Below are 13,649 nucleotides of genomic sequence, written 5' to 3' on the forward strand. Positions count from 1 at the left end.
GTCCTGGGATCGAGTCCCACGTCGGACTCTCTGCTCAGCAGGGAGCCTGCTTCCCTTCCTCTCTCTCTCTGCCTGCCTCTCTGCCTACTTGTGATCTCTCTCTCTCTGTCAAATAAATAAATAAATAAATAAATCTTAAAAAAAAAAAAAAACAAACAAGGGGGCACAAAAGGATCTGGGATCTAGCAAACAAGGGCAGAATAGCTAAGTAGTATCAGGACTAGTAAGGTTAACAAGGTTAACACTTATTAGGCACTTACTGTGTGCCAGGAACTAAGTAGTTTTTACATGGATTAATTTACTTTGTTCTTGCAATAACCCTAAGGGTTTTATTTTTGTTTCTGCTTTATAAGTAAGGAGATGGAGGAATGGAGAGGTTAAATAACATGTGCAGGGGCCAGAACTCCACTGAGGTGGGCAAACTCAAGAGCCTCTGCTTTTAAGTACTACACTGTATTGCCTCAGCTGAAGCAGGGACAATGGTACCATGAAAGAGAGCACAAGAGTAGCTACCAATACTGTTCTTTTTTTAAAAGATTTTATTTATTTATTTATTTGACAGACAAAGATCACAAGTAGGCAGAGAGGCAGGCAGAGAGAGAGGAGGAAGCAGGCTCCCTGCTGAGCAGAGAGCCCGATGCAGGGCTCGATCCCAGGACCCTGGGATCATGACCTGAGCCGAAGGCAGAGGCTTTAACCCACTGAGCCACCCAGACGCCCCCCCCCGCCAATTTTTTAATTAAAATTTTAGGTCACTAACATACAGTGCAATATTGGTTTATGGAGTAGAATTCAGTGGTTCCTAACTTACATACAACACCCAGTGCCCACCATAACAAGTGCCCTCCTTGATACCCATTACCCATCTAACCCACCTGCCACCCTTTTTGATATTTATACTTACTGAATTTCATTTCATTATCACTCCTTTCCAGTGCTGTTGAAGTCAATAAATACCAAAAGAAAACTTTTAAACACATTTAAAACAATGGTAGCATTATTGAAATATATATAGTCTCCTAAAATGACAAGTTGTGTTTATATACATCTGGGTATGTTGAAAATTCAGTCACTTTCATAGAATCAACAGACACAGTCTGTATTTGGTAAGAAGGTATAAACATATGATTTAAAGCACTGCTTCTGAAGTTTCATATATTTTTTATTTATATATCATATTTTTATTTATATATCATACTCATATCTATGTATCATCTGTATCTGTGTTTAATATCAATTACATTTCTCCATAGTCTAGTAGGTGCATATAGATTTTTTTTCTCATTTCAAATACTGCTAGTGGTATGTTATATATACACCACATTTGGTAAACACCAATTTATATATTTGGAAACAACTGACAGAAGAATGACAAAAAGAGATTATTGCCTCTGGATATTTGACTGAGGGCTGGAGAGATTTCATTTTTAGCAAAATTACCTTTGTGGTACATGATCTGCTACCACACTAAGTCACTTTGTATTGCTGGCAAAACTACTCGGCACAAAGTAAATGCTCAAAATTAGATCTGTATTTCTTACCTTTTTCCAAATGATTTTATAACTTCAGCCACATACTCATGTTGCTCAAAACTGACAGTCATGGATAAGAATTCATTCACAAAGTTTGAGGAAAAAAGACAGTTACCCACTGCAAAATGAAAACTTTCAATGTTTTATTTTTGACTGCAGCTGTTTACAGAAATATAGTTGCGAGTATACAAATGTTCCAATAGAAGCAAAATATCTTTTTAATATTTAACAAGTTATCACAGATAGCTAAAAACATAGATGCAAATGAAATTCCCCCACAGAACAAACTGAAAATATCTGGTGTCAGTGCTCTGAAATCCCAACTATGAAAGCCATATACACAAAAATGTAATCCTTATATCATTGCAGGACAATGGAAGAAGGCAGTTCAGTGGTTGACCAGTGTGCTCAAGCAAAATAAAATAAAAGTAAAAAATTTAAATGGCAGAATGGTAGCTAAAGCACTTGAGAACAGGTTCATGAAATATCTGCACTATGTTAATTAAAAGACTACGTAAAAGAAGTGCATAAAACTCAGTAAAATTTGACCAAAAAAAGTAGCCACTACTTGGAGCTTATCACTTAGAAGGGAGCAAGGTGAGCAGATACATTCATTAGCTCAAAAGAAATTAGCTCAATGTCACTGGAATCAGTTTAGTAGCTACTAAAGTCATAAACACTTCAGTGCAGGACAGTTCTTTATTGGACACATTAGTCTGATTCCAAAGCCACACTCAAACATCTGAGATGGGGGTGTGTGTGTGTGTGTGTGTGTGTGTGTGTGTGTGTGTTGTCCTGAGGTTCATTAGCTAAAATAAGAAGCAACCCCTATAAACTATAAACCAAATTACTTCCGGGGAAAAAAAGAGAGCAAGGATGATATGGTTAAACACAGGTCTTTTAGAAGAGATATTACGAGTTGGAGTCAAATAGAATTGTGGTAGAATTCTTTGGATATAGGAATATATTATGCAATAAAGTGGGGTAGAGGGGAAAGGGAATAAGAAAGAAGGAATGTACCTAGAGCATCTCCCCACAGTTTGCCTATGTATTGCCAGCACCAAGGTTTGTAGAGTAAGCCACTTATATTTCCACTGCTAGTATTAAGCAAAGACAGCAGTGGTGATATTTATAAAGTGAGTATACAATTATTTTTATTTTGAATGTGCATTTTTCTTCCGTGAGTTAATTAATTGGGTGATTTGTAAACAGTGGAAGGAAGATTACAGCAATAATTATGGAGGTACTGAATACACATGGAGATTAAAATGACTAGATAAATCTACTTATCTTGTTACTTTATATTTACCAGAGGCATACAACTGAGAAAGGAGAAATGCCCAGATTATATAATGCACTGTCTTGTCCAATATTTATTTTAGTAAATAATGCTTGTCTGAAACGTTAAGTTCCAAGAATAGCTATATCTGTACTGCATCGGTTCTCATACAAACCAAGCTACTTTTAAATAAGTTTTATCTATTTAAAAAAGAAATTAAATAAGGTGCTTTGTTGACCTGGCCAGTTATCTTGTTTAATATCTCAGATACAAATATAAATACAAGGAATGATATTCTGAGAGTTGGTCTAGCCAGACCAAAATTGTGGTCTGCTGGTAAAGAAAGAGGCAATGAAAAGAAAGCTTATATTATCACTGCCCACAATGTACCCATTTCATGGATAAACAGGAGACTTTAGCACCCGTCAATTGTTTTAGCTACTTAAATATCATAACAATTAAAAGAAATATATAAGATTGCACCTATATATTTAAATCAGTCATTTAATGTAAACTTTTTAGTAAATGGTAGTAGAATGCTAAACTAAGTTAACTGAATTATCAAGAACTAAACTGTTTATGTACATAAAACATACTATATTTCTATAGGCAGTACTGAGAATAAATTATCATTGCCAATAAATGATTATGGATAACCAGGTTAAGCTGAATGTATATAAAGAACAATATACAACTATTTGTATGACTAGGAGGGAACCTTTCTAGATCTTACTGTATAACATTTACCCCAGTGGTTTTCCAATGAGCATACATTAGAATCACCTGGAGGGCTTGTTAAAACACAGAATGCTAGGTCCCATGCAAGAGTTTCTGATTCAATATGTCTGTGACAGGGCCCAAGATCTGCATTTCTAACTAGCTCCCAAGAGATACAGATGTTGGCTGGTGGGCTGAGGACCATACTTTGAAAACCACTGGTTTATACTTTTTATGTAGAAAACTCTATACTACAAGGTTCTTATAAACATGACACAAAATATACTGGAAGAGACCTGGTTTTAATTAAGTCTCAAACATATAAATTAGTAAGCTGAACATTTAATATTTCTAAAATGATTTGCTGAAGTGTAATCATTTCCTCATATAGTCAATTACATTTCAAAGTCTTAAGTAATACTATACAGTCATTTTAGAAAATATTCACATAATACTTATACCAAGCTGGCTATCCAAAATAAAAGGGACATAAAGAGTTAAGATGTATTCATTAAGAAGGAATCATCACTATACAGCATTCTTGACTTCTTTGGAATGATTAAAGTGCATAATTCTTTTGGGTACTAAGAATATTGCATAAAGGTTTGTAGTCTTCAGAGCCACTAAGTCAAAAAAATACTCACATGGGGAAAGCAGCTCTATCCCAAAGCTACTGTTATCCTGCCCTCTCGTTAGGCACCACCACTGCAATAAGGAGCTAGAACAGAGGCAAAATTAACAAAAACCAGAGGGACACTCAAATCAACTGTATTCTGTTGAAAGGAATCATTACCTTAGTTCTAGAGGGATTTCAATATAACTTCTTTATTTCCTTTGACACAATTTTTCATAAAGATTATGAAGGTTCTGACAGGAAAAAGGTGCACTACGATGAATTACATGGCCTTAACTAGTTAGAAAAGTTGATGTGACCAGCTTTTACCTAAACTATGTGTAGTGATTTATTTTCATCCATCTGAGTAAGATCAGAGAAGATGCTTTAAATACTTCCTTCCTGAAATTTATCTACAATCATTTGTGTACATGGAGTCTCAAAGATAATAAAATTTTCATTAGCATTCAGGTAAGACCTATCATTAGTTGATCAAGATGAAGATAAATTTAGATAATTTATATAAAGCTGAAACAGTGTAATTCTATATTACTTACCATCCCTCAAAGGAACAATTCTAGCAATGTATCTTCTCTGTTACTCTTAGGCCAAAGGGAGAAATTTATGAAGTTGTTTTCTACAGTAATCAAAAAATGGAGAAAAGAATGGCTAAATGGAAAAATTGAAGTTGGAGCTATGAAATCATTTGTGTATTTGTTTTTGGCAATAGTGAAAAATGAAAATACAAGAAAGGGGCACTATCATGGCAAAAAGGCACTTTTTCCATAAGCATTTGATTTAGATATAAAATATTAATTAAAAAAAATTTCCTGAAAGTGGAGTAAAAATAGAATTTTATTAATAAATGAGGCTAGAATGGCATGGGAAAAAATGGGATTAAAGAAGTAATTAGAGCACTGGGACAATTCACAAGTGACACTATGTTACTTTGATATTTACTGCATTCTGCATTATGAACATTATGTCCATGATTTAGTTTTAGTGACACAAATAGGCAGAGGAGAAAACCTCTTTTTAATATGTTATGAGATTCTACTAACCTAACTTACTAGTGCATGAACTCTGAGCTATTCTTCTAATAAAGCTGCCAAACTATATAGTTTCTGTCTCCACAGAGTCCCTCCTTATAACCAAAGCTGTGCAGATACAACACGGCTGCACTGAGCAGGGATGAAGCCTGTGGTCATGAAATCGAGTAAAGCTAACAGGCCTCATATAGTTTTTAATTAATTAGAAAAAAAATCAACTAGGAAACAGGTATTAGAGTTAGAATTAATTGTTCAAAAGGATTATTATCTTCGTTCTAGATGGGTTCAGATATAATTTCTCTCTCATTTCCTTTGACAATATTTTTCCTAGGCAGATTAACTGAAGTTGTGATGGACAAGAAATGCACTATAATGAAATTCTCAACTACAGCATATACAATATTACCAAAAAAGAAAAGGAAGGAAGATCTTTCACTAATTCCGCTTTTACAATAAAGCCCTTCAAAAACCTGTTCTAGGGAGACTGGTAAAAACAGATATGCACTAAATAACAGTACAATACTCTAATTACAAAGGTAACATGATAAAGCTCTGAAGCAAATATGACTTCTACTTATCTTCTCCCATGTTGGTGTGGATATATAATGGAATGACAATAAGGAACAACACACACACACACATACACATGCACACGCACACATGCACACGCACACACACAGACACAGATAAGCTCCAAGCATTAAGGTGAGCTGCTAAAAGCAAGAGGAGTTGAATGTAACAATATAAAGGAATAAAAAAGGTTCATAGTTTATTTAGGTCCTTCTGCCATAAATAAATTTAATAAATTGTTGCTTCCAAGGCCCAGGCTAGCTCTTGGAATCTCTCCCATTTGTAACAGTAATCTGGAAATTGTATTATTAGCACAAGTATCAACCACTGACCACTGAGCTAACTCTTCAGTAAGAAGAGAAATGCTTTCTGAAACCAAATATTCAGAATGCTGTACTTAACATTGACCTTTAGGGGTAAGGAACATTAAACAATGTTAAAAAAAATTATCATTATTGAATAAGAATATGGTAGCATAGCACAGCCCTTGTATAAATAACCACAAAATTTATGAAAATAAAAATAGGGTTTTCTGCCTCCATCCAATCAAGCCACTATACAGTTCAGGTGTATGTTCTGTTCTAAACTTAGATACTATTAAACAGAAAATTGGTCCCTGGTGACTTGGCATTGGCAATCAGCATTTTACAATGATAAGCCTCTTGCTAAACAACAGAACAGAAGTCAGCACACAAGCCAGTCTTCTTGCCACCACTTCATCCACAGAGCAGTGTTAACAAACATTTTAATTGGAACTTGGTGAACAAATAGACTTCCTGAGTCTCCTGTGTAATCTCTTAGAAAAAAAGTCAGAAAACTCAGAAATAAACTTACAGTATTTTATTTCTACTTCTTATTTTTATACCTGCCGGGTAAGCTACCTCTTTATAACTCTGCAATTAGAGTTTTACATTTTAAAACTGAAGCACTGGATTGTGTGGCTGTCCTTATAACCTGAACTATATTGGGTAATTTTTCCTGGGGTGGGGAGAGATGATATATTGAGGAAAATGCTTTTGGTTCAGAGAATTTATAAAGTAGCTCTGGATATTACAAGATGGGGAAAATGTTATTAAAATTACAAACATGGGATTTTTTTTTAGTGTCATTATAAATAAAAGGCATAGAATACAGAAAGCCAATTAATAACAGTAACAACAATAAAATATTAAATATATAGTGAGCAAGGGCTGAATGGCTCATTCTTGTGAAACACCATTTGACATAACTGCCTAGATGGGTCTCCTTACTCTTAACATTTTGCTGAGTGAAAGATCCAGCAAACACACAGTAAGCTGCCTTTAGCCCACTAATAACATCAAGGAACTGCCTGATGGAATGGCCACAGATGAACAGGTCATATGTTTCAGAAGATACTTAAATACTCAATAAAGACATAACAAACCCCCCCCCCCACTGTTATCAGACGCCACGTTGTGGTAGAACATCAGACAAACTCACAAATTTAACCACAAAAATGTGTGGCAAAAAAAGAATAGTTTATATATATGTATATATATAAATTTCTATATTTATGCCAATGTACTCACTCAGTACAAATAGCAAAATAGTATACCATTTCCTAAATACAAAATATAGCTTTCCAAAAAAATGAAACACACATTAGATATAAACCATCCAAAACTTGAACGATTGAAAACTGTATTCAAAAGTAAATGACCCAGAGTAGGTCTCTTTCTGAAAAGTTCCCTTCATATCGGCAAGAAGCCTGTACTACTGAAAACGTAATTCAATGCCTCTCAATCAGAGAGAGAAAGAAAGAAAGGGTTGGGGGTGGAGGAAAGAATATATAAGAACAAAGAGAAAAAACAGTGCTCGCTTCGGCATCACATATACTAAAACAAAGAGGAAAAAACAGATTAGAAGAGCACATTCAAAGAACTAAGGAAGACCACAAAAAGGGGGAAAAATCTGGCTGTATAAACAAAACCAACACCACAATTCCACAAAGGTCAACTAAATGTATAGGATAGAAAAAAATTAAAAACAAACAGAAAAGTAGCCTTCAACAAACAATTAACAGGCTATTTTTTTGTACACTTAAAAAAATAAATGAAACGGACATGAATACCAAAACATCTTATCTACATATAGAAGCCACACATAATTTGGCCTTAAACTGTATTAACAGCTTTCTACATGCCAAAAGGAAAAAAAGACATAAGCATGTGTCCAGACAACAGGTTGTAGTGAGAAGAGAAGTGGGCATCCCATGGGTGGCAAGAACACCCAGAACCGTATAACTAATGCTACAACTGCAAATTCTGGAGTGTGTAATTTTGCTCTCTATAGATGTAACACAAGTTAATTCTTCATTTTAAGTCAATGATATGACCCTGTAAAGCCCAAGGCTTGTGGGAACCATCAGATAAGTGACCACTTCAAACCATAAAGCACTGAGGTGACAAGTGAATTACACTCACTGCAGTTCAGGGAGAAGTGATGTTTCAAGAAATTTTAGTTTGTCTTTTTTTTTTTTTAAATTAAAATGTACACTGTTTCCTATTAGAGGGAAATTTTGAAGACTTCAGATCAGCACCGTTCATGGAAAAAAATGCATTGTTTCTCAGGAATCAGCTCCCCTCATGCCTGAAAGGGTAGCCCCCAGCCCCAACTGTGCTGCAGGAGTTGCTGGGTTACCCCACACCAAAGTGGCCTTTTCCTTTAAGTTGTTACAGGGTCACAAAGCTAACAGTATATTACTAATTGTCTAAAAAAAAGTGAAGAAGAGGGGGAGAAGAATATAAATGAATATAAAAAGGGAACATCGGTCCACGACTGGGATAAGAAGAAAGCAGACTCAAATTGCTATGTCAGTTTTAACTGCTGTAGGAGGATATCAGAACATAATTTACCACATATTATCCTCTTCATTTTTTGATAGAGCAAGATAATTATTATTCTATGCACAGTTATGGCTAAACCCTTTAAGAGAAACACAGAGAATTAACAACTCTCTGAAAAATAAAATCAATAACATTCGGTTTGTGTGTTGTCTGCCTTTGTGATAAAGAAGCCTCTTATCTGTGTAGAGCTCTTAATACAGCTTACTTATCAGAATGTTACCCCTTCAGTTTCTGTAAAAGCTGAAAAAATATTCCTTCACTTTGGCCAATAGCTGTGCTTTTTATATTGAAAAATCACAGCCTTAGTTTTAGTTACTACTTGAACTTTCCTTTTTTTAAAAGCCATTACTTGACTAAAACAATGCAGGAAATAAAAAATGAAAAAAGAATGAAAGTAAACATGACATTATGAATTACTTTCTAATAGCAATAATAACTGAGCAGTCCAGCTTTCGGATTTAAAGTGTACTTTTAAAGAAACAGTGCCTAGGAAAATAGCAACAATTAATTCTGTCAGCTGGAAACTCAAATAGATTCTCAGTCATCACTGTTATTAGGAATATAAAATATGAAGACGTTACCAACGGTGGCTAATCACTGCAACAGGCAGCACTGATGTGCTCTTTTGCAGTAAGAGTAAAATCTACCCATTTACTCAATCACAGTTTTTCATACTTTGTTTTGTTTTTAAAGTAACAGTTCAAAAATCCTCATGGAATCACATGATCTCAGGACATCTTGGAATCAGAATTTTCTTCATGGAATTTCTAAAAAAGAAGGAGAAGTTGAATATAACTCACTAGTGAGTGAAATCATTTAGAAATTTCCCATTACCCTGGATGTCCCCAAAGTATATTATAGTACTATAAATGATACTCCATTATATTTATACTTCCACAGACTTTTCTAACTCAGTCTATATTTCTTGAGGAAGGGAGAAATGAGATGTAATTATATCCAATATATAGTACATTCGGTGGATGTTCGTTGGATATTCTGTCATTCCACAGCAAAGAAACTTAGCAAGAGAAGGATAGCCTAGTACTAACAATACAACTACGAGCTATCATTCAGAGTAACTTATGCAGATCAAAAAAAGTGCCATCTTGGGACCTGGGTAGCTCAGTTGGTTAAGCCTCTGCCTTAGGCTCAGGTCATGATCTCGGGGTCCTGGGATCGAGCCCTACATCAGGCTCTCTGCTCAGCGGGGAGCCTGCTTCCCCCTCTTTTTCTGCCTGCCTCTCTGCCTACTTGTGATTTCTCTATCAAATAAATAAATAAATAAATAATTTTTGGGGGGAAAAGTGCCATCTTGTGAGAAAGTCGTATTTCAAAAGAGGAGGGTCTAAAATGTGTTATTATGTAAACCCAAATCTGATACAGTTTATATAAGAATAATACAATCTATCAATGCTTTTCAATAAAAAAAAAGCCAAAATGCAATACTTACTCATCCAGTTAAAAGGTGCCAGTCAAGTTGTTCCCTTGGTTTTGCAATGAAACAAGCAAATCAATCTTTTCAATGTTCTGGTTGGCGTTTATAGAGGATGCTAGTGAAGAATTTTCTGGTATTTGCTGAGAAAGAAGTGTTGTCACAGGTGGCTGGCCCTCATTCTGGGGTTGGCCTGGCTGACTTATGGCCATCAACTGATCTGGCAAGGTAGCTGGTCCAGAAGTTAAAAGCTGACTACAGTCTGCAGAGACATTTAAAATAGAGAAGCTACCTGATTAGTTACTTTCTGTTAGGATTCATAAGAAGCTATTTATTAGTTGCCGGAGCAAATTCATAATTGTGCTTATTCAAAAAAGAACCAAAAGGGAGGCACGTGACAGCCCCCCAAAAAGGTTTTCACCAAACGGTACTGGAATTCATCCCAGGTCTCCTCTAAGTGATATAAAATACAACTTTGCTTCGTTAATCTTAAGGTCTACACATTTTCCTTGGTATATAAACATTAAAGATGAGTTTCTACCTCCTTGGAAACTACTTGCTTTAAATGGCAGAGACATTTTGTCATTCTTACTTCATTTTCCTTTCAAGTTTATAGATTAAAATGGCAAACACATTCATTTACATTCATGACCACATTTTGTCCTCCCAATATCCTTTTTGAGTAAGTACATAATATTATCACCATTTAAGATATGGAAACTGAAGCTTTTGCAGGTCACATAACTTGTCCACGATCTCATAGTATATAAGTGGTATAGCTGGGACTTGACTCAGTTTTAAGTATAATCTGTGCTCTTAAGACCCCTGTGTTTTGCTTCCTTTTAATAAAAATAATAATGATCTGACCATTTCAACTAGTAACATTTAAGAAATAAGAAATCAGAAAGAGTTTCTTACTATTTTGAATGCCAAATAAGAACATTCCGGAAGTCTGTTGAGATGAGCCAGGAGAATTCTGTAGTTGGTTCATTGTGCCTCCAGTAGTGTTGTGAAACAAAGTTGCCTGTGGCTGAGGTGAAGATGTGGCTCCCTGGATTCCAGGCATGTTGTTCTGAGGGGAATAAAGAGGAGACTGCTGCATGTCTTGTTGGTTCATACTAGTCTGCAAAGCAGACATGGATGCTGGAGAGAGGAACAGTGTTACTTGCTGTTCTTGAGAACTGGGTGACCCTTGGACCAACTGAATCTGAGGAGAGGTATGGAATAAGGAGGTTTGTGGCGACTCAGACTGGGTAGGACCTGGGTTCTGAAGAGAGGAAACTGGAGGCTGGTTCTGAAATTGCATGGGCTGCTGCTCTTGATTCATTGGAGCCATATTATTTTGTTGGTGAAAGATGGATTGGTTCTGTTGCTCCTGATTAGCCATTGGATTCTGACTTGGGTTGAACATCATGTTTGGTGGTGGCTGCTTTTGAGATGCCATCGTGGCCATGGTGTTCTGATTACTGAACAAAATGCTCTGCTGCTGTTGCTGCTGCTGCTGCTGCTGTTGCTGCTGCTGCTGCTGCTGCTGCTGCTCCTGGGACGGGGAGTTACTCTGGATAGCGACTATCGAGTGCTGAGACTGGAAGATTGTTCCTTGTTGGTTCTGAGGCATTGGATTAGGAGGCAGGGAGCCCAGCGACACTTGAGGTTGGAACATACCTTGCTGGGAGGGTTGTGCCTGTTCCTGGGAAAGCATAGGGGTCTGGATGTGTGATATTGGAGCCTGCTGTTGGAAACCAGCTTGCTGCTCAGTGTTAGATGTTGACTGAAGTGGAGAAATGGAGTTCTGAGCTGCAAAAAATGAAATCTGTTCTTCTTGGGCTACTGTGTTACTCTGAAGATTATTCATTGGACTTTGGGAAAGAAACAGGTTGGCCGACTGCTGGTCTTGAGGAACAGAAGAGCCCTGGAGCACAGCCATGGTACTCTGAGAGTGAAACATTGGAGGCTGCATTTGTTCAGAGGACGTTGTAGAAGTCTGACTATGGACAATAGGACTTGGGCTGTGGAAAATAGAACCTTGAGTTTCCTGGGAAAGGTTCTGAGCATCAGCAATAGGATTTTGAGGATGAAAAAGTGGAGCCTGTGAATGAGAAGACTGCTGCAAAAAATTCCCAGACTGGAGTGACATCATCTCATTACCTTGCTGGAATAAACCATTACCTTGCTGCTGAGTACCATTATTCTGTACACTCATCATACTTTTCGTAGATGAAAAAAGGTTAACTTGAGATTGACTGTCCCCACTATGTTGCATTTGGACCATGGTCTGAAAGACACTGTTCTGAATCTGCTTTGCTTGTGCTCCAGGTTCTTCTCCATCTCCTGAACTTGATGTCTGGAACATGGTCGTGCCAGGGGTTGCAACCTGTTGTGTGGTGGTTGTAGTAGTTTCATTTCCAGAAACTGCAGGTGGAGAAGAAAACAATTCACACTGCATTTGCATGTCCTCATTAGTAGATAACGCACTCATGATGTGAGACGTCTGCTGGTAAACTGGAGATTGCTGAAGGTTCCCATTTGCTGACGCAGGGGAAGGAAATAGCTCGGACTGGATCTGGGCAGCCGCCTGACAAATACTCTGCTGCATCTCCATCACCATCGCAGCTGATGATTCCATCACTTGTTGCTGTTGCTGTTGCTGCTGCTGACTGGATAATGTGTTTTCAGTCGGTGGATGAACACTTTCAGCTCTTCCAGCTATTAAATTATCTGGTCTAGTATGGACTGCTGGTTCTGTTGAGGAAAACATTCCAGGGCTTACACTATTTTGAATTTGACTGACTTGTTGAAAAATGTCTGCACTAAGCTGTTCTTGAACATTCTCATTACCATCTGGAGCAGAAAATAAAACTGAAGATAACTGTTGTTGTGCCTCTAAAACTTGTTGGACCAAGTCAACATTCCCACTGCTGCCACTGGCAGTACTGCCTGTAAAACTTCCGGCTTGCAAATGCTGAATCGTATTCTGTAGTTGACTCACGCTATTCGGTGATGGGAAAATATTGGATGAAATCTGCTGCTGTAAAGTCTGTGCTTGTTCTTGCAGTGGTGACTGCTGCTGTGGCTGGGATGATTCAGTCAGGTGTGACAAATTAACCACTGTACCATCTGACTGTAGCACTTCTCTAGACTGGGTTTCTCTGGTCTGAAACTGGGTTGCCTGCTGCAGTAGTGCATCACTGGTGGGCAACTGACTAGAAGCAGAAACTGCTGGAAAGGTACCAGGCTGTGAAATGTCCTGTGTCTGGATAGTTGTCAGGGTCTCTGGGTTGTATGTCTTAGGCTGAATCTGCTGCTGCTTTTCATTTTCAGAAGGTAAGTGGGAAGAGGATGACGATGAAAAAGACCCATTTCCTGCTATGTTAGAGATATTTTCTAATGTTTGTTGAGTTGATCCAACTGTCTTTGTAGTCTAAAAAATAAAAATCCCCAAATAATATGTCTATATAAATATTAAATTAACTCATAAGATACTTCAAAAATTATTTTTCTAAAAACATATGTTTATGCAGGACCAATTTTCCACTCTACCTTATTTTTTCAGAAAACAGGTTAAGACTAGGATCCTCTGATGATACCAT

At 36.9% G+C, this 13,649-nt stretch overlaps 1 protein-coding gene across 4 annotated transcripts in view; it reads right to left on the bottom strand.

Moving 5' to 3' along the window:
- Positions 1-1,658: 1,658 nt before the first annotated feature.
- The window catches only part of NFAT5 (nuclear factor of activated T cells 5), a 115,252-nt gene continuing 103,261 nt past the window's right edge, over positions 1,659-13,649 (bottom strand). For all 4 annotated transcript variants that reach the window (XM_044255824.1, XM_044255823.1, XM_044255826.1 and 1 more), the window contains 3 exons: positions 10,978-13,480; positions 10,078-10,321; positions 1,659-9,394 (listed from right to left, as the gene is read on the bottom strand). In XM_044255824.1, coding sequence (XP_044111759.1) covers positions 10,086-10,321; positions 10,978-13,480 — 2,739 coding nt within the window. In that variant the 3' untranslated portion in view covers positions 1,659-9,394; positions 10,078-10,085. The remainder of the gene's footprint in view (positions 9,395-10,077; positions 10,322-10,977; positions 13,481-13,649) is intronic.

Source organism: Neovison vison, chromosome 7, assembly GCF_020171115.1.
Source record: "Neovison vison isolate M4711 chromosome 7, ASM_NN_V1, whole genome shotgun sequence".
NCBI classification, from domain to species: Eukaryota; Metazoa; Chordata; class Mammalia; order Carnivora; family Mustelidae; genus Neogale; species Neogale vison.